Consider the following 26,416-nt stretch of genomic DNA (forward strand, 5'->3'; position numbering starts at 1 on the left):
TCTGTATGAATAGATGTGTGTGTGTGTGTGTCTGTGGGCAGGAAATAGCTGGCAACTCTGAGAAATCTCCAGCAGCTTGCGGATAAGAAGAGGGAGCTTCAGACCGCTTTCGTCTGACCGGAGTCAGATGATGGATCCGTCAAATCCTGCTCTCTTTATTCTGCGATGCCTCCGCCCTCACCCAAACCGGTGCACGGATACTCTTGCACTGAATCTGGTTCGTCATGCAGGATTTGGTCTCGCACAGTCTCCTTGGTGGGGATCTCTCTTGAGGCTCCAACCTGGAACCTCTGTTGTCCAATTCACCACATCCATCTCAATATATTCTTACAGTCTTTATGGAAAGTACATCTGAATTTGGTTTTTCACAAAACTCTTTCTTTCTGTCGTTTCACACCATCAGTTGAACCCATTAAGTGAAATCTTAATCTCCACTGACTGTCTATTTAAGCCCAAAGAGAGAGTCTTAAATTAGATGTCACTAGAAATGCACAGGAATAATTTCACCAAGGGGAAGAATACAGTATGCTTTCATACTTCAAGACATGATTACACTATTCCAACTGACCAGTGGTACAATGCAGAGTTATACGACGTCTAATTGATCGAGTCCATTTTTTGGGGGATTTCGGTGGGGAAAATGGGACCGAGGGATAATTGATTTGAGGGTTTTGTAACTCTGAAAATACTTGGTTGGCTACTACACTACAGACCAGAGTGCAACAAATTCTTCAGTGGAAATCTTGACCGATCAGATGTGTTTGTCTTGAGATTTCTGAGGGTTTTGATCACAGATCGAAAAGAAGACTGTGGGGTTTATTGTATTAGAGCATCGAACTCTTGCGCAGCCTCGGGAGAGGCACGGAGAGACAAAATGTTTTTTTTCTGACATTCAATCAGACCCAGAGTTGTGTTTGCTCTATCGATTAAACCGTGTAAACATATTGGCTAAATGTTCCAGTGGAGTGAACCAGGCAGACACAGTCGGCTTCTCCTGTCGCAGCACCCTCCTAAAGACGCTTTTCTTTAGGAGGGTGCTGTGCAAAAAAAAAAAAACAACTTGTCAAATACCGAGATTCACTTTAAAGTAGGCAGCTGACAACTAAATGCTTTGGTATCAAACTCTTTTGAAGCAAATCCGCCGGCCTCCGTGACAGCTCACACGCATCTGTGAGTTATAGCAAAGTAAATTATTTTACAACTGCGTTCCCTGCTTTGTGTGTGTGTGTGTGTGTGTGTGTGTGTGTGTGTGTGTGTGTGTGTGTGTGTGTGTGTGTGTGTGTGTGTGTGTGTGTGTGTGTGTGTGTGTGTGTGTGTGTGTGTGTGTGTGTGTGTGTGTGTGTGTGTGTGTGTGTGTGTGTGTGTGTGTGTGTGTGTGTGTTAGGGAGACCTCTGCCATTGTTGAGATTTTACATCCTGACAACCGGGAGCCTGATGTGTTAAAAATAACTCAGTGCTTTCCAATTTTGTCATCTTTCGGGACCGCTTGTCCCAGCTGTTTTGATTTGGCGTGCGTCCCGCCGGAACACTCGGGGTCACCGACGGCCGCTTCCCGTCACATGATTCCTCATTGTAGTGTAAACCACCCCCCACCCCCACCCCCCCCCCACCAAGTACTCAAACACACTCAAAAATAGGCCACCTGGGAAGGAAAAGCTTGTGATGTCAGATTTCTGAATTGCACGCCTAAATACTACGCGTGAGTGACACTGTTTTTCTTCTTCTTTTTTTTTTTTTTTTTTTGTACTATCTTGGAAATATCTTTTTGTGTCTGTGGGCTTCTGAAGAGATGTCGGTTCATCAAGGGTTCAGCGCACACACACACAAAATTACAGAATTAGGACGCTGGCTGCTACTGTATAGACAGATGTGACAACAAATGGAGGCGTCAACATCAGTGAAAGTGTGCTACTGTCAGGTGTGACATTCCTGCAAAACAAAAGAATTTAACCGGGACTCATAACAGGATGTGGGCGAGTGTGTGTGTGTGTGTGTGTGTTAATGGGCCACTTTGTTTTATGTACATTGTGGGCACCCGTATCTTTACACATAATGCTTCAGCAAGTAGTAATTATTACAACAATACAAGTTATTACAATGATCCCGAATCGCTTGAAAATGCCGTGTGTTTCGTGTGGTGCGTGCAAATCTTCAAGTCAGTGTCTTCCAGTAACCAAACGGCCGACTCTAGATGCGTGCAATGCAAACAACAGGCTATGTAAACTTCCCGGGCAACCCAAGCAAACACGTTATATAACTTGTTGTCAAGCATCAGATGAGACCGATAGACGGAGTCGCAATAAAGCTTATCTAAACCAGGCATATTGTGTTGATAATATTTCCTGTTGATTATAGATAAAACTGTTCCCTTATCTGAACCTTAAGGGTGGAAGTGAGCTGTGGTTTTCTGCTACACGACGGAACTGCGGCCTCCGTGCTTCCACTGAGGTCAGACAGGCCCGTTCATGATTGATGAACGCCGCGGTGTTGCTTTGGTTCCTCTCACTCCGACCGAGCCCACTCGATCCGTTTGCCCCGAGAACAAATGATGGCGGCGGTATCTAACCTCTGCTGCTGTATCATTCAATAGTCCCGAGGTTAAGTCCTGTCGCAGCTCCTCGCCAGGACCGGTCCCTTGGTTTTTGACACGTTCATCCCTCCCCAGCGTCCTCTCATCCAAACTTAGCATCGGGCAGGCGTCCAACCCAATGTATCCTTTTGCTTCTTCTCTAGATTGCCAAGTGGCAATTCTATAACTAACGTGTCAAATCTCCTTTGAGTAAATGGATCTGACATCAAAAACCCAGAGAAAATGCCACACGGTTGCCTACAAGCTGGCCGCAAATACACTTTTCAACGTTTCACCAGAAATAGCTCAAAGTCGGTCTTCATCCTTTTCGACAAATTCATGAAAAAAAAACACGAGGCTTCTTAGTGACGCACTTGAAGCCTCGCTGCAGAAAATCAGACGTCAAGATTCTCTTCTGTCTGATAGGAGACTGATACCAGCAGCTGCTGGTGAAGTTCGCAACGGACGGGAAATCGGTGTTATAATGCAGGAGATGCCTCCAGTGTGTCGCTGCTGCACTTGAGTTTCTATGCACATTTATTGAATCCATTCATGAGCATTAAGGTAAGATTAAAGGCTGGATTACCACAGCTGGAAACCTTTAAAATTGACTGTGCAGACAAAGTCAAATTTAGGTTACTAAATGAAAATAAGATGGCACGAGGAAGGGTTTTTTTTTTTTAATGACTAAAGGTTAAAAACATGAGAGTAAAGACAAACTAGCACAATAATCTGCAATAAAATAAAAAATGTCATAAAATTAAAAGCTAAATTATCTAAATAATATTTGAATGAAATCATAATGGGATGGAAATGATTGTTGTTTTCTTTCTTAATCATGAAACAATGAGGGAAAAAAAACATCTTAAATTATTTAAGGTAATTTAATTTGACATTTTATCTGGAATTTAACCACTTGTGAAATGTCCTCATTACCAGATTGTATTTTGGCGATCATGTAATCCTAACTCTATTCTCACTGCCTCTAGTTTCATGGCCTTCATGTACCCAGCTTTTCATTTCACACACCATCCATTCATCCATCCATCCATTCATCCATCCATCCATCCATCCATCCATCCATCCAGAGTGATAAACACGACTTTATTTTCTAATAGAACACTCGTTCTGGAGCTTTGTTTAAAGCCCGTCTTATGTTGTGTGCCGGGTCTGTCAGACGTTTGCCAACGGCAAGCGCCGTTATTTGTTCGTCCGCGAGAAAAAGGCCTTTTAAATGACAATAAAAAAAAAAAAGCTCTGTCCTTGTGTGTGTAATTTATTAAAGGACAGGACAGCTTTATGATTGTGACTCGAATGTGTGTGTGTGTGTGTGTGTCGGTGGTTGAGACGTGGCTGTTTTGTGACTCTGCTGGGACGATCTGGCTCCGAGCCAGTGCAAACTGTCCACTGCTCGGAGGGCTGGAAGCCCCAGGGGTAGGTGGAGAGAGGGAGGGGGGGGGGTTGAATGAAAACAAGAGGGGGGGGAATGGGGACTGGGGACGCTGCGGGAGTGGCAGCAGCACACGACAGTCCAGATTTGTCTGAGCCTCTTCACATGCCGTCAGGATCCCTGATACTGACTACCTCTTATTTAGAAGCTCCTCTGCATAAATTAGGAGATGCAAACCCTAGAGAAGGACTTTGAATGTCACCTGGTATTCATTATCTAGCTTTGGTTAACTCTCTTGTTCTTTCAGGACAGGGGTGTCAAAAACATGTTCGTTAAGGGGCTCACAAGCTGTCGAATTTTATCTTCAGCGGGCCAGACCAGTAAAATATTGCCATAATAATCTTTTAAATTCAAACTTTAATGTTTTTCTTCATTGTGGCGCAGAGAATACGTGATGACAATGCCTATATTTTCGCAAAACCAAACAATTACTACAGAAAATGACTACAATCTCAACATGAGGCCATTTTTAATGAAACCTTCTGATACAAAATACAGTAAAATGTCCCCCAAAAAAAACCTTCTTATAGTTGCATCATGCATGATTTTACAAACTCACCCTGACAGCATGGCGTGGAGGTTCTTTCATGGCAGCTTCACTGAACCCTCAGAGGAACAAATGTTAAGTTCTCGCTGCAGGTATTTGCAGATAATGATGCTTTTGTGTTGTGGGAATTTAAAACTCTTAGACATGTATGAAAAAATAAAAGGGTCAACTTGTACTTCCTGCTTGAAGTAAAGAAAAATAAAAAAATTTCTGAGACTTTTAAGTCAAGCAAGGAACTACATTGCTTTACAAAATACCTGGAGGACCGATGTGGACCCGAAAGGAGCTTTAGTTAACACAGACTATCTTTAAGTTTTGGTTGAGTCATTGTTGTTTTTAACGTGACAAAACTCAAATAGTTTGTTTCGTGTGCTCTTTGTGTTTGGGACGTATAGTTTCTGCAGTTGTCATCTGCACTCGCAGCTTGTAGGCAGTTCTTTAATGAATCACAAAGGACAATACTTTGTCATGCGTTCTGATAAGGACTCCAAAGTTTTAAAGTCGCTAGTGATAAAAGTTTACCTTCTGAACTAGACCTAAACTAGACTAAACCTTTTTAAAAACACTCATAACTCAACAGATTTAGATTTTATTTTGGGGGGACATTTTACTGTGTTTTGCACCAGAAGGTTTCATTAAAATTGGCTTTAAGTCGAGATTGTTAGTCATTTTTGGTAGTAATTGTTTTGTTTTGTGAAAATATAGACATTTTCATCACTAATACTTAAAATCTGAAGGTTATTAATACGTTATTATTATGCCGTTCCGGCCCACTCAAGATGAAATGTGGTTGCATGTAGCCTCTGAACTAAAGTTATTTGACAGCCTTGGGTTAGACCTTCGCCTCAGAGAGAGTATCGCTGGTTGGAGTTCAGGTTCGGGGCCTTTCTGTGTGGAGTTTGCATGTTGGCCTTGTGCACCGAGGGTGTTTTTCATACACTTCACTGTCTATACAACCTAATTGGCTGGCGTGTCTATTGACTTTGGAAAGGCTCAGGAAAGAAAGGTATCCGTTTTCTTTCTCCACGGGAAGTACTCATCACCACAGCTAAAACAAACTAACAAAAAAAAAAAAAAAAACACCTTGGTGTGTAAAAGCCTCCAGGCGGACACAAATCCCCACAGGTGTAGCCTCCGCCTGGCTTCTCGGTAGACTGTTCAGAACACCAGAGTTTCTGTGAACTGTTTGCTCCTCGCACGCAGCAACTGGAAGACGTGTTCGCCGTACTAATCTGTGCCTTTGACCCCGTCCCGACCCTTCATCTCTCACCCACTTCTCCCGCCTCTCCCCCGCAGATCCCTGTCTCGTTGTGATGCCGCCGTGCATGGGCGACGCTGACCGCTTCAGCCTGGAGGCACTGCGGCACATCCACAAGCAGCTGGACGACGACAACGACGGGGGGATAGAAGTCAACGAGAGCGTGGAGGTGAGCAGGGACTTCGGGACGTCTTGCCTGGTGTCACGGATAAGACTGTAGTCGAGTTTGGAGGGTGGAAAAAGTGAAATGATGGCATCTTCTTGCCACCGGGGGCGTCAAGCATGAGGCCCGTGGGGCCAAAACCAACCCGCAAGAGGCTCCAAATGTTAGCAATCTAAACTTTATGTCGTTAGAATCTAACAAGATTTGGTCTTTTTGGTCTCATAATTGGACCAATACAAATTTGCAATCGCAAAAGAAAGTGACTACGCCATTATTTTTCAAGCGCTCTAGTTAAAAAGGATCATAAGTGGAGGTTTCTTTCAAATGAAAGGAGGACAGATGGAAGCAACACAGGAAAAAAATAAAATCCTCCCAAGTTTTTATTCGGGTCTCGTAAAAGAAGTAAAGGAAAATCCTTTCAAACTAATTGACCTTTGACCTTAAGGAGACGTTTGTCCATCTTTTGTTTGGGTTTGGAAATGGGATGAAATAAACCTCGTCTCGATGTTACCTGTACCCCAAGGCACATCGTTTGACCATTTCTGCATCTTAAATGACTGAAATAGTTTAGAAAATGACAAAAGTGCCTTTGCCTCTAATTCTGCTCTACAGAGGTGAGGAAGGTCTGTTGATTACAGTTCCGGTTTACATTAATGCTTCAACATTGTGCTGTTAGATCTCATTACATAACCTCCACGAAAGTCATAGTTTACCCGCTAAAAATGATCCGAAAAAAGAAAATTCAATTTCTGTCAATTTTGTTTCGATGAGATCCTCATATTGTGAATATTTGACCCCCACAGCCACTTTCTCCTTCCCATCCAGGAATGCTGTAAATCGTCAGTTCTTCCGCTCGCTGAAAAAAAACAACTCGCTCGCCCGTCACCTCTGGAAGTAGATCAACCACATACCAGTAAATATTTACTCCGCAGCGCCAACTGAGAGTAACAGCCTGTGGCACTGGGCCGGCCTAAAAGTCGTTTGACTTTAATAATTATCAGTTAGTCATCAGAGGAGACGGCCAAGTTAGCATTCCTCACACGGTGACACATCGTCAGAATCTCTCACACATGCAGAGTGGCTTTTTTATTGTCATTAATCTACTGTCATTTCAAGCTGAAAAATGCTGGATTTTTGGTCACATTTGGAGTCATTAAATGGGGGCATTTCCATTATTCCGTGGATTCAGGTGAAATAAAAGCGTTTCTGTGTCCATTTTGGTGTGAAATTCTTATGTTTTGGGGTGAATTACTCAATATACCGCAGTTTTTATGTGTGGCCAGAGAAGCTGGAGGTTTCTGTGAGGCGGACACCTGAGAGCACTCTGACCCGCTGTGCCCTGTGGGTCTCTGGGTAATCGAACGGACTCTTGCTTTCACAAGCAGTCACTCGGGACCACGGCTGCATTTTCTGTTTGTGTGTGTGTTGGCAGGCGTCTTTTTTTTTTTTTTAACTGGCCCGAGAAAGACTGGTGTGAGAAACGTTTATCCCTCTCGGCCCTTGCGGTGGCGCCTGAGGGACAGCGGGAACGCTGTTACGGAGAACGGCGAGGGGCACGGTGCTAGAACTGGACCCCGGCCCACACGAAGGGGACGGGTGTCCGATGCCCGTACGCACAGAACGGGAGCGTGTTCTGACTTGCCCCCTCGTCGGTTTTCACCTTTTGTCTTTATAAGGGCAGCGAGTTGTGTGTGTTTCTCTCCCGGCCGAAAGCCTGAGTTGTTTTTGGCCGTCGCTCATCACTGAGGATTTTCCAGCTTCTTCTTTGGGCTTCGGGAGGAGACTCACGTCTCATGTCACTACATCAGTTGATACCTCAATGTAATTCAAAATAAATGACTCTCCGTCTTCATCTTCTCCCGGTTATGTAACGTGGATTCTTTCTTTTGATTTAGCGTGTTCCAGTTGGGATTAGGAGAAGCTGGAGTGACTCAGTCAGGAGTAGGCGTAGAGATTATAAAACACAGGGTTCGGATCGTATGAAGGTTGGTCGAGTGTCCATCTGAGCATTTTTTTATTTTATTTTTTTCTGTTGTGTTCAGATGGTGCTGGAGAAAACACGTGGGTGCAGTGGAGCAGGAGAGTCTGTATTTTTTACTGCGTTACAGAACAGTTCCCTTCACGTCCTCCAAAGTACATCAGAATCTTCATTAAAAGTGGTCAATGTTCAGGCTGACGTTCTGAACGCGCTCACGTTTGCGATGCGAGTTAAAACCAATCGATAGCTACGTCGCCCACGTGCGTTAAGACGTGTCACTGTCCAAGAATGGAGCCTCTGTTTTTGACCTCAATAAAAATCGGCAAGCCATCGATTTAGATGAATGCATGCTGACCGTTACTTGCATTTCTGTTCTGTGATATCTGATATCAGTACATTTTTGTTTTTCTGGTAGTATCACTTTAAGAGTTGATCGGCGTATTTAGTGTCCAATCACGCCGTATTAGACCACATTACAACGATGTGGTGAGGAGGCCTAAATTTGAGCTGTTAACTAACTTTGTCGTTAGAAATTCATTCAATTTGAAGCAAAAGCTTCTAAAGTTAACAGGAAGTTGGTCTTAAGTATTTTTTTTAAAGCCACAAATGGTCAAATTTTATAGATCATATTTAATCAAATGATATTTGAAGGCGGTTTTGTGTGAATGTTTTAGTTGTTAGTGTTTTCACCGAGGAGAGGATTTATAATCCCAGTATACTGATGCGTTGTAGCCGGCAGAGCGGCTTGGTTCCCTGACTACGTGTGGATGGATCATCGTGTTTCCATAACGTTTCTTTAGTAGCTACCATATGCAACTCGTAGTACCACGTCTCAGTTTCTGCACCATTGCTTCTCGTTTTGACATATTGCCCATATCCTCACACATAGTTTTGGCTTTTATGTGTGTGTGTGTGCGCGTGTGCGCACACCCAATGAAGCTTCTATGAGGCATTCACCTAACGCAGCATATACTTCTTTGTTGTCATGAGGAGCGGATCATTTATGGGGCAATGATTCTCACATCTTCATCTGCAAGAGGCCAAACCAGGAGAAACAATAGAGATAATCTGGCTCACAGAGAACGGAGATGAACGTAGATGAACAATGATTGCTACACGAAGAACCTGAAAAAAACAATCCAGAACATAAAAAAAAAAAAAAAAAAGCACATACAACCAATAATGACTAGTGATTAACCTCATAACACTCCGTTGATGTCTGGCGCAGACGTATTTTTAGATTAAGCCTTACAATGGTTGCCCGAACACTCATTTCTAGGAAACTTCAAGAACGCTCAGGCTTTTTAAATCTGGCCGTCACATGCATCGGCGAGACAAAGGCAGCCGTTCTGCTTTGTGTTTGTTCACACGGTTTTCACACAGACGCATTTTTCCCTGCTGCTTTGTTTTGAGCGTAGCAGCGCTTGCGAGCTTCGAGGCGTTTTCTCTGCCGTGACCTATTAAGCTCCACACTTTCAGACCGTACTTTAAATAGAGTTCGGCGTGATGAGTTCCTGCTCAAGCGGCATCAAGACGTGGACTTAACTGGCACCCACGTCTAGTGTCTGTTTACCTTTCCTCAGTTTGTCGTTGCAAATGTTCAAATCCAGCAATCGGCTCAGCTGAGATGTGGTCCTCTCCGGTAAAGTTCCTCTGTAACCCCACAACGGTCCCCGTTGCCATGTTTGATAGAAGTGAACCCACACAGACACGTTAACGCTAAGCCGAGTGATGAAATGCTGGTCGCAGCATCAGCACTTCTCGGAGCAGAAGGATTCGCTCAGTTTTACTCTTGCACCTCGTTTCATCACGTCCGTACACGACCAAAAACAGATGATGTAAAAAACTCATATTCGAATCTTCATTTGGATTATTTAGTGAACTGTGGCGGCTCCTATTATTCCTAATTGTGGCAGGAAGAGCAAACAAAGTGTTGCTTTTACCGGCTGATGGACGTCAATGAACTTCAGCTCCCTCGACTAGAATCAAACCGTCCTGAAACGTCAAACCGTCTTTGGCTGTTGGGAGAATTTCCCTCTGGCTCTGTTTGCATGTTCTCCCTGTGCAGGCATGGCTTTTCTACTGTTACAACAGTTTCATCACACAGTCCAGCACGAACTGTAGCGCTGCTTTTACAAATCGGTAATGCTGTTAGTCACTTTTGGGCGTGTCTACTGGAATGTTCATTGTACAGCATTTTCTGTTGTAATAGCCCCAAATGAACCTATAATCACTGCTACTGTGAAATACTTAATACACATGTTGCTCTATGTAACTCTTGGCAACACATAAAAACATTCGGGAAACTAAAAGAGAGAGCTCTGGTTAGAAACAGTAGGCATGGTGACGAGAAAAAGCGGGTACAAACTTTGATTGTTGGACGTCTCAGACAAAGGATGAATAAACATTTCTGCCGTTTTGGCGTAAAAACGAAACGGGTTCATGGACGGTAGCCCGAGATCGTCTCCTGACAGGATTAGGACTTTTAGAGTGCATGGAGAGAAATAGAGTCGAAGTTGTATTAACTTAAAAAAACGAATTGTCCTTTCATATCTTGATCTGTGCCATCGTCAATGTTAGTATTCTAGTATTAGAGTCCAGTGTCATTTCAAGTGAAAACTCAAAAGTGTTTTGAAAACGCTCCGTCTCCGTGTGGACGGAGGAAAATGCAACTTTTACAAAGTGGGAATTCGGAATCCTCCAGTAGGCGTACAGCATCAGGGGCAGCGTCCAGAATTTCGACTACTGTGCAAGAAGTTTTATGAGCCATCTGAAGCCGTTGAACATAATCCCGTGTCCAGTTACTCTGCGAGTGCGGCCGCTGTCCGAGGTTTTGAGTGACATTCAGTGGGTCTGTTGTCGAGCGCCGACGCCGGGGACGGCAGGTGCACGTCCTCGCTCCGGGGTGCTGCCCGTCTGCCAGGGAAAACATTGCGCTAGATCGTGTTGCATCACTTTGAAAGCTCATGAACCCGACCAACGTCACAGCGGGGAGTGTGCGCTTCTACCGCTGTGTGTGTGTATGTATGTGTGTGCACTTTATCAGCGGCTGACAGGCCATGCATAACACCTTGGTGGAAAAATCAGGCTTGCATGTGAGTTCTACATCTGTGCAGGCATACTGTATGTATGTCTTACTTGGAGTGGAGGCCGGTATGAATAGGAGAAACCTGAGGAGGCTTGAGGAGCATTTAGGCTACGGTATATCTATAAAAAGACGCTTCTTGAAACAGTTTGTTGACTCGTCTGGGAGCGGTCTAGAGATTTTATTTACAATTTAAACCAACGCAGACCATAGACTTGTGCATTTTGAAAATTGGTTTCATTAAAAACTTCATCTCGCCCGAGTTACAGATTGTCCTGCAACCGTCTCCGCTTCCAGGAATCTTGACGACACCAACAAGGCAACAAATAATTGCAAATGTATTTAACCGCCATTTAAAACCACATCTTGCTTTCCTTTTGTGAAGGAATCCAAACAACGGGGATGATTGATTGGCCGTTTAAACCTGCATGTCTTTCAACAAAGTAACTGTCAGTAGATGAATGAATGTGACGAATGGTTCATCTTTAAGACATTTGACTATCAAGACTTTTATTCTCTATAAGCGACACACTAAGTCAAGTTAGATTTTGATTATGAAGAATGTTTTAGGGCACTGAATTAGCATGCCCGGTGCTGGATCAATAATGTCAAAACGTCCTCAAGAATCACCCTCCAGGTCTGGAGTCCCACAGTCCCTATTTGAGAGCCACTTTAAAAAATGATCTGAAGAAATGTATTCCATTCATTGTGTTGATGTTGTGTCTGCCAGAGGGAGAGGTGTGCCAACTATTTTATCTGAAAGCCAAAAGTTTAGTTTCAGCTTTAGTTCAGGTTCAACCTCTTGTCTTCTGTTGAATATTAACATTGTGCCCTTCTGATGATGAGTATTTTGCTCAATGAGATGAAAAAATATATCATTCTGATATGAAAAACGTTTTTTTTTTTTTCAATGTTCAAAAATGAAACATAAAAGTGACAAATCAGAGGCTGTCGCAAAGGTAGAAGGTATTCGAGATATAAAAACTATATTGAATGTCAGTGTACTCACGTTATTAACGTTTATAAGGTATTGTTCTCTGCGTATATGTGTGTGTGGTTTCATTACAAAAACTACCCACAGTGCCCACTAGTGGCCTGACATGGTAACTACATCATTTTCTTAAAATGTTACCATGTTACCAATAAAACTGCACAAGTCTGCTTTTTTAGGATAATTTAGTCCGTGATGAATAGAGCTAGAATTGTACAGGACCTCCTGCGTTTTACAGACTATTAAAGGTTTAAAATCCATATAATTTATCATTTATAAAAGCCAGACGTCATGTAACACGGTCCCTGTCAACGTATAGTGAAACATTTCTCACCCATAAAAGACATACTTACCCTTGCTACAAGCCACAAATATGAAATAAACTGATGTTATCATGTGAGTGATGAGACTATCCAGCTGTCACCCGTGATAAATCAGCTGTGTTGCCCATAGTTCATGTTCTAATAAATCATAGCCAAGTGCACTGTACCCTTTGTCCTTAATTTACACCATATTAATAACAATTAATCACCCAAATGATCCTTTTTGTCGTCGGTCCGTGATTAATGTTGATTAATGCCGGGGCATGTTGAGTAAAAGGTATGATGATGGAAAAGCAGTGGATGTTGATAACTTGCACTAAATGATATGACTATATGTGGACAGATGGACCGATACAGTAGATATCAGGGGGTGAAACGAGTCGGAGGGAGAGCCGAGGCTCATGGGAAGAGTCTCGACGTCGGCCCGGCTCTCTACCCAATCTGGAATGTGATGTGAACAGATATGTCTTTGTTTGCCGCTCTGTGCGTGTCTCTGTGTGGCGATGTGTCACCCTCGCTCGCTGCCAGGTCTCTGTGGACGTATTATTGTCTTTGCAGGACCGACTATTGACCTTCAGGGCGAGTCGAGGCTCTCTGTCCCGTCGTCCCGTCACAAAGACCATTTCATCTTCTGTTGTTTTTCTTTTTTTTTATTTTTTTAACCCCTTTCTTTTCTCCTCTTGTCACATTTGGAGAGAATAAACACCGCATCTGTTGTTATCACGCTATCTTAACTTTTAACCACAAACGCAGTGAGGCAGCCACACAAAAGCCCAACTTCATATTCTTTCTATGGCCTCATAAAGCTTCATATCCCTGCAACAACAGGCTCTTTCTTCTGGCAGTGCACTAGTACTAGAATGGTCTCATTTTCAACAAGAAAGCTCAATGAAAAAGATCTCTCAGATGCAATAAAGAAATGTGCTCGGTCACTTGTCCATGGAAGTCGTCGTCTTTTGCTTGCAGGACTGGATTTTGTTCGGTTTGCACACGTCGTGGTCCCTCCGGTGACTCAGCAGGCAACCGCTTGAGTTTGTGCCCGGTGTTACATCAGCAGGAAAATACATTTGCATTTGTATTGTGAAAAGGAGGAGGAAGGGAAAAGAAAAAAAGGTCTCTCAGAGGATTTTGTCCACTACTGTGGTGTTGAAAGAGCTTTTCAGGCAAACCCATGTGGGAATCCCTCAGAGGGGGAAAAAAACCCAAAAAGTTCACGTGTTTGAACACACACACACCACAAGACGTTAAAATCCTTTGGGTTTACTTTAGGATCTCATAGCTACATGGCCGGTCCTGCAAACATACTGGTCATGACTGGACCAAATCCTCTTGATCTCTCTACTGCACACGATTTGCCCTTATTATTTCTGGCTTTACCAAAACACCCCCAATACCAGCAAATGTCAATATTTAAACCAGGGGTGTCAGAAGTCTATCTTCATCTCTAGTGCCACAATAACCTTTAAATTTAATTCCTCTTTGTGGTGGGATTGTGTGCAGAGTGCATGTGATGAGACTATCTAGAATACAGTCAAATGTCCAAAATAAACTTCTCCTTTTCACGACGAGCTACGATCGCTGACAAACAGGTGAGATCCCGCCTGGCGCACCGGGCTTCTGTCTGGGGCAGGACTCAGACCTCCTCGCAAACACTTTGCATCGGCAGGTGGCACACCCTAATCCCTCCGGTGCTGACACAAATCTGGAGTTGGTGCAGACTGAGGAGGAGAATTCGTAAACGCAGATGCTGAACTGAATGTTTGATAGTCGAGGCATGAACTGTGTTGTACAGTTGTCACTCTCCCGTCACCGCATGATTTTGTGTAAACAAAGATGTGGCCCATGTTGTTTTAAAAATGATCCTCCCTGTCGTATGTTATGCACACTTCATCTAACCAAGAGTAAAGTTTGCAAACTTCGATAAAAATGGGAAGATTCTGCCGAAGGCCCGGATGTGATATGTGTAATCCAAAGCTATTTTGGTCCTCAGATCATCATTGTTTTCCATGATGTGACGGCGAAAAACAGCTTTTCTATTTAACGTCAACCTCAGATGAGCCGATTTCCATCTAAACGTGTGACACGTTTCCAGAGAATGAGTTTTTAAGATGTGCCCGCACATGCATCCAGGACGTTTTTCAAAGGAGCATTGATAACATCTGTGTCAGTGCCAGCACATGATGTGTTTTAAGCTGGGCTCGAATCAGGATGTGCTGTTATTTTTTTTTTTCATCCTTATCATGTCAGATAGGAAAGTCATTGATCTGTAACTGTGATTCATTGCCGTGTCAAAACAGCCTTCAGTTTGTTTGTTTTTTTGTTTTGTTTTTACAGGATTTGAAAAACACCATGATCGGTCACTGATGAGTTTTCTGTGCACTTTAGTGTTTTGCTGCCGACATATACACACAGTACAACCGTGCAGACGGTACACGGAGTCCCCCCCCCCCCACCGGTCACACCGCGGCCCTGAAAGCAAAGGCACTCTTCATTCTTGTGTGAAACTACACCTTCTTCTGATACCTACACATTCGCAAGTCATTTCACTGGCTAAGCTTCTATTTATCAGTCCCCAAACTCCAACTAACAGCATGCACGTGCAGATCGTCCCGTTTTTGCTCGTAACATCTTTTTGATTTATACCCAATTTCTGCATGCATGAAGGGAAATCCTCCAGGCCTATTTACTTTATACACTTTTTTTTTTTTTTTTTACTGGACTAATAATTCAAGTTTCTAAAAGAGAGAAAAACACACTATTGTGTGACTTGGCTTCACTTTTATCTAAGAAGCTGTGGCCAGAGCGGATTTGCCTAGCTTTACATGACGCTCGTACCAGCTTCACTCTAAACAAAACTTAAGTACATGTTTGTGCTTCTTTGTTATACTGAAACAGATACCCTTTTTGCTTTACAGAGTGGCTTCCTGTTTCTCTTTGCTGAGCTAATTGTGGCCGCGGAGAGACGATTTGCACACAGATTACTACTTTTAAGGTTCAGGAGGGCATTTGATTATACATAAATACAAAACGTGGAGCATTGTTAAACCCCGAATTCTCTCGTCCTCAATTGGACAGTTTTAAGTCGTGTTTTTCTTTTTTGTTGAATACGACAGTGGCCAACGGAACGCTGAAGGAGATCTTATCGATCTGAAAGGGATCTGGTTGAGTTTCACAGCCTTCCTTGTGTTTAAACTCGAAGCTATTATCATGTTTACTTTCAAACTCCTGGATTCTTCAATTTGTTGTCCAAATTCGCCACCCGATTTACTGATTTGATTTGCAAACAGATTCTCCAGAGATAACCCACACACACATTGAGAAAACATGCAAACTCCACAAATTAAAACCCACCAGGCTTCTCGCTGTGAGGCGAAAATGTGGATTCATGTATTAATAAGTGTGACTTGTGTGCCCTCGTGGTTCCTTTGTGATTTCTTCGACACCATCAATGTGAGTACTGGGCTCGTTCAGAGTGATTATCGGTCCGCAGCAGTGCTGCAGTGCCATCAAAGGCTAATTAGCTTTCAGAAACAGGTACGATCTATTAATTAGACTGAAGTTTGGTTGTTTTTGTGGTTTGCGCCAAGGCCACACACACACACACAAACACCGGGCTCCGAGATGAAGGCTTTGTAGTGCTTGGTAGTCGGCCACGGCCCTCGTTAATGCCGCCGGTGTTCTGGCAATTCTTTGGCGTGGTTTGTTTGCGACGGCTTTCTCTGCCGGGGCATTTATAACCAAGCGACCAAAGGAGGAGAGCCGGAAACACTGAGAACACACACTCTCATGCACACACACAGGTGGAAGCGGTGCCTCCGCCTTGGCTCCCTTTCTCTTTGCAAAGTCCCTAAAAGGAAGAAAGCTCGGCAAAAAGAAAAGTGTGTGTATGTGTGTGATCCAAAGCCAGACTTTTAGGTAAAGCCAGCTCTCTGCGGCTCCCTTGTTGAACCCACACATGGACATACAGAGACAATCTGAGCTCTCAGTGAACCACCCTCACTTTAGAATGCTGTAAACTGACATAAATGCTTTTGTTTCCTCTCTCTCTCTCTCTCTCTTCTGTTGCAGTTCATAATAGAAGACATGAAGCAGCAGCAAACCAACAAACACAGCAACCTGCACCGTGAGGACCAGCACATCACTGTGGAGGAGCTGTGGAAGGGCTGGAAGACCTCTGAAGGTAACACACACACACACACACACACACACACACACACACACACACACACACACACACACACACACACACACACACACACACACACACACACACACACACACACACACACACACACACACACACACACACACACACACACACACACACACACACACACACACACACACACAGATCAAGTGACTCTGCTTTCATATTGCTGCAGAGCTCGCACAATAAACCTGGAGTTACATTAGCGAGAACAAGAAGTATCCTGCCAAAGTGTCCATCAGCAGCGGGCTCTCTTGACTTTGCGTGCATATACGAGTCGAACCAGGTCCAGAACCTGTAGGCAGCACCTTGTTACTGTTACTTGCGGGTCGAAATTCAGCCCACAGAACTTCAAATTCACGACAGTCCCAAAATTACAGTCCAGAAGTGACAATAAACTGCATTTACTCTGACACATGCTGATTTTACTTTCATCAAAATGACACTATACCGCCTCGGGATTGCAATGTTCCCATATTGATGTTTAACTTTACATGGTGGTAAATAATTGAGGTGAAATCGATTGGCAAAAACAAAAAAACCTGCCTGAGAAGAAAAATTCATGCTGAAGGATTGATGTGGGTGAGGTGTGCTAAATTTAGCCTCCAAGAAAAAAAACCATGAAATTCTCCCAAAATTAAAAGGCCGACTGGTTACATGCTTTCTTTTTCATGTGGCGCTGAATGACGAGATTTATTCCAGGTTTTCATGTTTTGATAATCTAGTTCACACTTACTTACGTCTGTGTTAGTCTGTCGCTCTTCTTCTTCTTCTCCTGTGACGTTCATCAGCCCTGCTCACACACCAGATTGATCCGCCTGAAAGGGTTTTTTCAAAGAGAGAAAACGCTGTAGTTTACATTCCAGGCCACTAGTGGGCGCTGTGCTTCTCGAAAGCGACACAAGTTCAAACACTTCACGTGCTTTCTTGCACTTTTCATTGTCAGTGCCGTCGATGTGAATATGGAGAAAGGTTCAGAAAGGTTATATTTTGCACGAAAATGTTTACAAACAAAAGTGTAGCGACACAAAAACGAAACTTTATGGAGTTCGAGGATCGAAAAATGTCTAAATAGAAGGATAGAGACGTACTTTATCGCTAAATGAGTTGCTGATATGCAGTAGTTTTATTTGTACAACGCAAAACAAGACAAAAGGTGATTCTTGGAGATTAGTCACCATCACATCTTTTCTTTTCATCACACACACACACACACACACACACACACACACACACACACACACACACACACACACACACACACACACACACACACACACACACACACACACACACACACACACTTCTATCTTTTATCTTCAAACACGCAGTCTCAGCCAGTATGTGCCGGCGTTTGTTTGTAACTCATATCTGTGGTGCTCAGTAGTTTTAGAACAAGTTCTTTCGACACATGATTTGGTATCTGGAATTAAAACACACGTGGCAACAAGAGGAAAAAAAAGAAAAAAGTCCCGGGTGGAAGCAGATCCGTCGCGTTCAAACAACAGAGGCAGATGAGCGACTGCCTTGCGTCAGCTCACTCGTTGTTTTAAATCGGTCAGTCTCCATCATCCGATTCACAGAACGTGTTTCGACTTTCATTCAAGTAAATCCCTACTCGAAGTTGTTGCTGAGCAGCACAACAAAAGGTGTTAATCTCACTTGAGTTTAAGTGGATTTAAGTTTAACCGTCTCCGAGTCCTTGCTCGGCCCTGAATTATTGTTGACCTCCTTCTTTTCTTTGTTTCTAAAAAAAAAAAACCTCCTCAACCCCGTTTGCCTTCATTATTGCTTTTATCTGAAGTTTTCTTAAACCTTTATGTTTCCCAGATTGGGAAAAAAAAAACCTCCATGTTATTCCAAAATACAATTAAAAGCCAAACTACATTAAAAAAAACTTGAAATAGCAGTGACTTTAATGCCGAATGAGCCCCTAACGTGATTAAGAAAGAAACACGGTTACATAAAACAGATGTCAGGGTCGCACAGAATATATTTGTAATAATCCCAGAGGGAAATTCATTACAGTCGAACACGCAGATCTTGAGTTTGCTTCTCTAACCTCATATCTTTGCCCCGAATTCGTATTTACTTTTAATACTTTTCTCTTTTTGTGATGAAAGACTTTCAGTGAAATTAAAATCTACGACTATGAGTGATCACTGCAGAATAGAAATAATTAATTTCAGATTAAAAGTCTTTGTAGCGTCGCTCCAAACACAATAAATGGAACCGACAGTCAATAAGACATAATTGAATAAATGATAAATCCATACAGAAGCAGACAGAAGTAACTCACCCTCTTAAATGATCATTTTAAGGACATTCACCCATGAAGGCTGGATGTTTACTGACGTGGACCTTGTGAGCATCGTGAGTTCTTACTTAAGACGAAACGAGACGCGACGGTGCAACTTAAGTTGTCAGTATCGATCATGTTGCCGTCCGACGACGTACAGTATAGTCTTCTAACTTCACAGGCACTTTACATCCATCTTCAGCCAGCTCCGTCTTTATATTCATGTTCTTCCTCTTCATATTCTTCCTCCTCTTCTCAGTCTTGGTTTATTTCCACATTTTCCCATTACAACTTCAAGGACATAGTCAATCATGTACAACAATAATTTAGCTTTATGTGACCGTAAATTCGGTCACTTCCATCGTGCCACACAATCGCTCGCGAGGCGGCAAAGAAGGAAAGAGGCAGCAACTTAATAGTGAAATATTGGGTTGTAATAGTGGAAAATCTTCTATATAATAAAATAGGAGTGACATTTCTGTGTTTTATATCTATATTGATCGTCTTTGTGTTGCTCCCTGAGATACGTAACAACCTTTTTTTTTTTTTTTTCTCCCTCCTCCTCCTCCTCCTCCTCCCTCGATCAGTCCACAACTGGACGGTGGAGGACTCGGTGCGGTGGCTGAAGGAGTCGGTGGAGCTGCCGCAGTACGAGAAGAACTTCCGGGACTTCCGGGTCACTGGAAACACTTTACCTCGGTTAGTCCGGCGCGCATCCTCGCCTCAGCGCGACAGGTCTGCAGAGACGCATTCTGCTCCTCTCGTTCAGGACACATTTCTTTGCCTCTAAATAAGATGTTTGAATGTGTTTGTGTGTAAACGGCACCAGTTGTGGGCCCAGAGGAGGCTTCAGTTCTCATTACTCTGTTTAATGCTGCCCACTGCTGGTCGTTAAAGGCAACACAGGATTAAAAAAAACTATTTCTTATCAGAGAAGTCTCAAAGTGCTTGGAAGCTTCTTTTTTTTTTTTTTTCCCCCTTTCAAGGTCAAACCATGTTTCATGAAACAATCTTCTCAAGCTTGTTAAATTCAGAGTAAATCTCCTTTATCTGCGATGTAGTTTTGTCCGTGAGCTGAGAGTCTGGCTTCGTCTGGGCTCCGGGAGGATGAGATTGTCAGATGGGAGTCTGTCAGTGTTACGGAAGAAACTGAGACGCTGGTGGGACATGTGGAATGTGACTCGCTGATAACTGCATGTATGGCATGGGGGTTGGGGGGGCCGGGGGTGAGCGGCGGGGTTATCGAGGGGTTTCGTGTTACGCCGCTGACCCGATCGGCGCTGACTCATGAAGTGACGTCACAGCGAGGTGGCGGTGTCGTGGGGTGGGGGTTACAGTTACTTGGGCTGCCATGTTGTCTTAAGTCTTTTAAGATGGTGGTGGTATGCAGATCCTCAGAGTGGGGGGAGAAAGGGGGGGTGGGGGGGGTGGAAGGACACCGGTGTCATGAAGGTCAATTGAGTGCAGTACAAGAGCATGAGCTCATGTTCAGATTATAATTGTCGACACACACGGATGAAACTCTTATGAAGCTGCTGAAGCTTGTTCTACATAGTTTGTGATTTTTCCTCCTTTTCTTTTTTAGAATAGCGGCGAATGAACCGTCGTTTATGTCGATGCAGCTGAAGATATTAGACCAGCGGCATAAACAAAAGCTAAACTTGAAGGCGCTGGATGCCGTGCTGTTTGGACCTCCTCTCCGTAAGGACTCGCCGTGTCCACATTCTGGCTTCGCAGCAGAACCGGAACCCGTTAAACCAAACTGCCCTTCCTCCGTTCGCTGCAGGTCCGCAACACAACTGGATGAAAGACTTTGTCCTGATGGTTTCTATAGTGATCGGCGTCGGCGGCTGCTGGTTTGCATACGTGCAGAACAAATCCAGCAAGGTGCACATTTCCCAGATGATGAGGGACCTGGACAGTCTGCAACACGCCGAGCAAAGCCTCCTGGACCTGCAGAGCCGGTGAGAGAACCAAGGAAACCATCCTCCTGCGTGGGTTAAATCTGTTATTCTCTCAGACTCAAGTTTGATTGTAAACTGATGGTGTCAAACATGAGGCCCGTGGGCCTGAACGAGGCTCCAGTCCGGCCAAACCACCAAGAACATTTCAATTTCACTGTGTTTTTGAATCAGAAAGTTTAATCAAAACTGTCACGTCTGGTAGTAATCGTTTGGTTTTGTGTTATTATCGACGTTTCCATCACGTATATATTCTGCACCGCCACAAAGAAAAACTTTTTCACCGTTTTTTTTACTGGAGATGAAAATCTCGCTGTATGTGGCCCCTGAATTAAAATGTGTTTGACACTCCTCCTCTTTTAAAAATAAAGCGGGGAGAGGAGATGAATGATTTGAAGGTCTGCTACACGATAAAAGCACCAAGCTCCCTGCCTGTAGAAATCTTTTGGGATCTTCATTAAAATACTCCGTTAACACAAAGTGAACCAACTGCACAGATCTAAGCCCCAGCATGAGTTCTGGATAATGTTCTGCTGTTTTAACACTGCAGCCTCTGCATGTTCTCTCTACTATATATCTTCCCTCGCAGCACATTTATTTTAACAATAATAAAACCTTTTAGAAGCCACACTCATTTTGACGGATCACTTTACAGATGAAATGCCTTTTTTTTACGGCTTTTTTCTTCTCTTTACTCGCCCGTAAGCTTATTTTCAAAGCTGTTTTTCATCCTCCCAGTTTGGAAAAAGCTCAGGAGGAGAACCGCACGGTGGCGGTGGAGAAGCAGAACCTGGAGCAGAAGATGAGGGACGAGATCACGGGGGCCAAGAAGGAGGCGCACAGGCTGCGGGAGCTGCGCGAAGGAGCCGAATGTGAGCTGAGCCGACTCAAATACGCAGAGGAGGAGCTTGTACAGGTACGTCACATGAGGGAAATGAAAGATTCCAACATAGATGACTGACATCCACATTTCTGCACATTATGTTAATATATAAGTACGAGAGGCTTGTGTCTGGGGAAACTGCTCCATATGGATGTAAATGTATTTATTCCCGTGGCCGAATCACCTGGTGACGCTGCGACTCCTTCAGGTACGAAAGGCGCTGAAGCGAGCGGAGAAGGAGATGCAGTCGGAGCGCTCGGTGCCCGAAGCTCTTCAGAAGTGGCTGCAGCTCACGCACGAGGTGGAGGTTCAGTATTACAACATCAAGAAGCAGAACGCCGAGCTTCAGCTCTGCGTGGCCAAAGACGAGGTAACTCATCCTCGCTTTTGGACCTTTAAAAAAAAAAAAAAAAAAAAAAAAAAGGAAGAGGGGAGACGCCCCTCAAGCGGCAGAAAACTGAATCCCAAACTCTGAATGTGTTTTATTTTCTGATGTGTTTCAGGCAGAGAAAATAAAAAAGAAGCGAGGCACAGTGTTCGGGACTCTTCACGTCGCCCACAGTTCATCGCTGGATGAGGTGGACCACAAAATACTGGAGGCAAAGTGAGTAAATGTCGTACTGGTCAAACGGATTACGGCGGAAAACACACGTCTCTTTGTGAACGCGGGATTTGCTCCAGCTTAACGGGCCACATTTGTTTTTGTCGAGGTGACGTTTTTTTTAATGTCTTTAGCAGTTTAAAGCGGCTCGTTTTCTTAAACGTGACAAACTAGCAGTAATATTGAGGGCTGAGACACAAGTTGATGTATCTCTTGATAAATATTGTGTTTTTGTATTAAATTTTTTTTTTTTATACGATTAATGTGAGCTTCTGTTTCTCATGGTCACTCTTTCTGGTTTTCTTTCTCTGGAAATCAAGATCAAGTTTTTAAAAAATTTAAGTTCAGAGTAAATAAAAACGTTTTTCTTTTTTCTATAAATTTTTTTTCTTTTCCCCTCTTTTTTCTTTTTTTCCTTCTATTTTTCCGTCAATGTAATGAAGCCCAATAACGGAACATTTGACGATTTTAGACGTCATAAAGCAAATAATAACAGTTTCATTTGATTCTGGCTTTCTGGGCTGATCGGCCACATATGATGCCAGATCTGAGTTCAACTCTAATAAAGCTCATTGTTTCAACAAAAAAAAGTTTTAAAAAATGTTTTTCTCCTTTCTTGACAATAATAGACTCTCTTCATGAATCCCGATGCAAATTCAATAAGATCCAATAAATCTTTCTGCGCCAAATGCACTACTACAATGTGCGCAGTCATATGAAAGAAGGAGTTTTATTTACTTTTATTCTACCAGGTGAGTTAACTGAGAACTGGTTCTCATTTACAAAATGACAGAAAAAGCCTAAAAAGATGATAACAAAACAAGAGTGAAAGCATTCACGAAAATCATCCGAAACAGAAAATTATACATATTATTCTCTGGGTAATCTTCAAAACACATGTATTTAAGGTTAATTGTCGACTGTAAGTTAACTGTAGGTGTGTCTGGTGAACCTGTCCTTCAGCCGGGACGAGCTCCGGCACCACGACTTCCACGCAAACCACACGACTCCTTGTCTCTCTCTCAGGAAAGCCCTGTCGGAGGTCACGGCGTGCCTGAGGGAGCGGCTCCACCGCTGGCAGCAGATCGAGAAGCTCTGCAGCTTCCCCATCGTCAACAACTCGGGCCTGCCGAGCCTGACGGCCAGCCTCTACTCCGACCACAGCTGGGTGGTCATGCCGCGGGTCTCGGTCCCGCCGTACCCCATCGCGGGCGGAGTGGACGACCTGGACGAGGACACGCCTCCCATCATTCCACAGTTCACCAGTGAGCGAGCGTCACCGTCACAAACACACTTAGTACAGGAAAGAGTTCATTAAAAAAAATTTGCTTTTCACCGCCTCCAGCCTCTACGATGATGCGGCCGCCGCTGACGCGCAGCAGCAGCCTGTGCCGCTCCCGCCGGAGCATCATGAACTCCCCGCAGTCCTCGCTCATGTCTCCGGACCCGGACCTGCTGTCCATGGCCAGCTCGTCCCTCTCCTATCACCCCGAGGCCGACGACGAACATATCATGTTCAGCTCGGATAGGAGGGGGTATGTAGCGGTGGCCGGAACGCCGCGGAATGGTTTTACAGTTTGGACTCACAGGTGTTCTACTGCAGACATTCACACTGATTACTCGGGCTTAGGTGGTGACGTTCTTGTTTTTGGGCGCCGACTAACACGTGGAGAGTGAATCTACCGATCAGAACGTAACGGGTTCCTCACTAAAACATTAACATGAATCAATACGAAGCCAAGACAAAAGAAGAATAAATAAATTCAGAGGGCTTTTTTTAAGCACACAGCTTTAAGGCGGGGTTTTGAGTCTGTGCACAAAGTCCTGCACGTGGTGAAAAAAGAAAACTTAAATATGAACTTTTGATGCTCGTATAACCAAATAAATACAACAAAGCTCTTTAAATGTCAACCATGATGTTGGTTTTCGAGAGAAATGTGGCCAAATGCATTGGAAAGTGACGTGTTGTTTTGTAAACTTGAGGCTTCCAGTGTATTTTGCATTTATTTCACAATACCCAAAGTGGACTGATTGGAGGATTTAAAGAAGGACCCTCAATTTAATCCTCTTTCTGCGCAAAATTCGACCGTTTGATCAATACAGGCCTGTGAACGCTTCCCTCTGCTCCTCCTCCTCCACAGGGAAGCGGCTCAGGAGTCCAGCCCCGACACGGACTGCCTCAGCTCCTCCATGGTCCGCAAGCAGCTGCACAACTCGGAGCCGCCGTACCGCAGGATCTCCCGCGAGGAGCTGCTGCTGTTCAGCCAGAGCTCGGAGCCCCCCGCCGCCGCGCCCGCCACCTCCCCCACCGCCCACACCACCACCACCAGCAGCAGCAGCAGCAGCAGCCTCAGGGACTCCACGCCTCCCCCCCTGCCTCCCACCCCGGCCACCACGCCCTCCGGCCCGCCCTCCACCTCGCCCTCCCCGGCGCTGGAGCACCAGTCGTTTGCACAAAGAGGCTCGCCCGACCTCACGCGCATCTCGCCCGAGTCCCAAAGTGTACCTTTCTCGCAGGGGAGCGCCACCTCGCCGACGGGCAAGGGCGTGTACAACGGCATCCTGGAGAAGTCCTACAGCTTCGGCCAGCTGCCCGCCAGCATGCTGCCCAAGGTGGGGCGCCACCCGTCCCTTACCTCCCTGGACTCGGAGGGCCGCAGCTTGGGGAGGGAGTACAAGCTCCAGAGCGCCTCCTCCCAGGACTCCAGCGACAATGGAGAGAAAATCAAGCGCTCCTCATCTAAAATCAAAAGCCTATTTAAGAAGAAGAAATAAAAAAGAAAAACAACAACTATATAATAAAACTTTCAGAGTGAGATAGTGAGAGAGAGAGAGAGAGAGAGAGAGAGAGAGAGAGAGAGAGAGAGAGAGAGAGAGAGAGAGAGAGAGAGAGAGAGAGAAACATCAAGAGTTTTAGCTGTAATACTGAAAAAAAACTAAAACAAAAACAGGACATCACTGTACGCTAAAACGTTTTATTTTCTCTCTGGAGTTTCTTCTCTTTTCTTTTTTTCTTTGTCATCAGAGATGGAATGTAGCTCAGTCTGGGTGCCTTGAAGTGCTCTCCAGGTTGGTAGCCTTATTTTTCAATAATGCCTTTTTAATTTAGTCCGCTCACAGCCTCGCCTCTGGAAGTGTCCGGAGCCCTCGCGGGGGTCATGGCGAGTCGTTGCCGCCTTCGAAATAACTCCTGCGTTCCTTCTCCGACGGCGGATGAACTTCTCGGGCCTTATTGCAGCACAACAAGCAGCACAAAGCTTCTTGGCAGTCTTACGACGTTTTTTTTTTTCTCGTCTCGCACCTACGCTGGAACTTAGCTCCGCCAGTCTCGCCGGGGGTACTTTGCTGCGCCGTCGGCCAAATGCGACATCCACCACGCGGATGTTTCTCATGTTAGACGAGCGGCTCAAAATGCATTCGAGTAGAGGGAGGAGTGGATCCCCTTGAGGGAACGCACCAGTTATTGCAAGGCGGAGACAGAAACTGCTCTTGTTGTGACTCTCAGGGCGCCGCGTCGTTAAAAAAACAAAAAAAAAACCCAACAGGTCACGAGAACGTCAACGAGAGGTCACCGTCTTTTTCTTAATTTCATCTTGAGTTTGAACCAAAAAGCCACTACGATGTTAAAGGGTCTAAAGGTGCAGTCCGTACATTCAGTCTGAAGCACAGCTTTTTTTTTGTTTTTTTGTTTTTTTGTAAAAGTTTTATTGTTTTTGTTTTTCCCTTCTCAAGTGTCCTACCTTAACTTCTCCTCGGTGGAATGATGGATTGCATCTTGTGAAGTCTCTGAGTCCTGAACTCATGTACTTGATTCATTTCCTTTTTGGGGGGGAAAGAAAGAAAGAAAGAAAAAGAAAGAAAGAAAGAAAAATAATCCTGCTAAAAGTTTGTTGCACTACTGCTTTCCTGGTATTTTGGGAAAGAGCCGCTGCGTGCGGAGTACATATTGAATAAAAGATTTAGAGATGAGGGGAAGGCATGGGCAGCCGCACCGAAGGGCGCCGCACATAATACCAGAGCCAAAATTATCTGATGCGTCTTCAGTGCCACTGTTTATGGATTCCTCTCTCTCTCTCTATATATATATATATATAAAAATAT

General features: G+C 44.2%; 1 protein-coding gene across 1 annotated transcript in view; it reads left to right on the forward strand.

The window, feature by feature from the left end:
* Positions 1-26,147, forward strand: part of stim2b (stromal interaction molecule 2b) — a 39,566-nt gene extending 13,419 nt beyond the window's left edge. The window contains exons 2-12 of the mRNA XM_080486626.1: positions 5,863-5,993; positions 16,433-16,544; positions 19,458-19,569; positions 20,456-20,571; positions 20,657-20,834; positions 21,570-21,747; positions 21,923-22,084; positions 22,218-22,318; positions 23,342-23,580; positions 23,661-23,904; positions 24,457-26,147. Of these exons, the coding sequence (XP_080342752.1) occupies positions 5,863-5,993; positions 16,433-16,544; positions 19,458-19,569; positions 20,456-20,571; positions 20,657-20,834; positions 21,570-21,747; positions 21,923-22,084; positions 22,218-22,318; positions 23,342-23,580; positions 23,661-23,904; positions 24,457-25,090 (2,207 nt within the window). The 3' untranslated portion in view covers positions 25,091-26,147. The remainder of the gene's footprint in view (positions 1-5,862; positions 5,994-16,432; positions 16,545-19,457; positions 19,570-20,455; positions 20,572-20,656; positions 20,835-21,569; positions 21,748-21,922; positions 22,085-22,217; positions 22,319-23,341; positions 23,581-23,660; positions 23,905-24,456) is intronic.
* Positions 26,148-26,416: the final 269 nt, after the last annotated feature.

This window comes from Lipophrys pholis (genome assembly GCF_963383615.2).
Source record: "Lipophrys pholis genome assembly, chromosome: 18".
NCBI lineage: Eukaryota > Metazoa > Chordata > Actinopteri > Blenniiformes > Blenniidae > Lipophrys > Lipophrys pholis.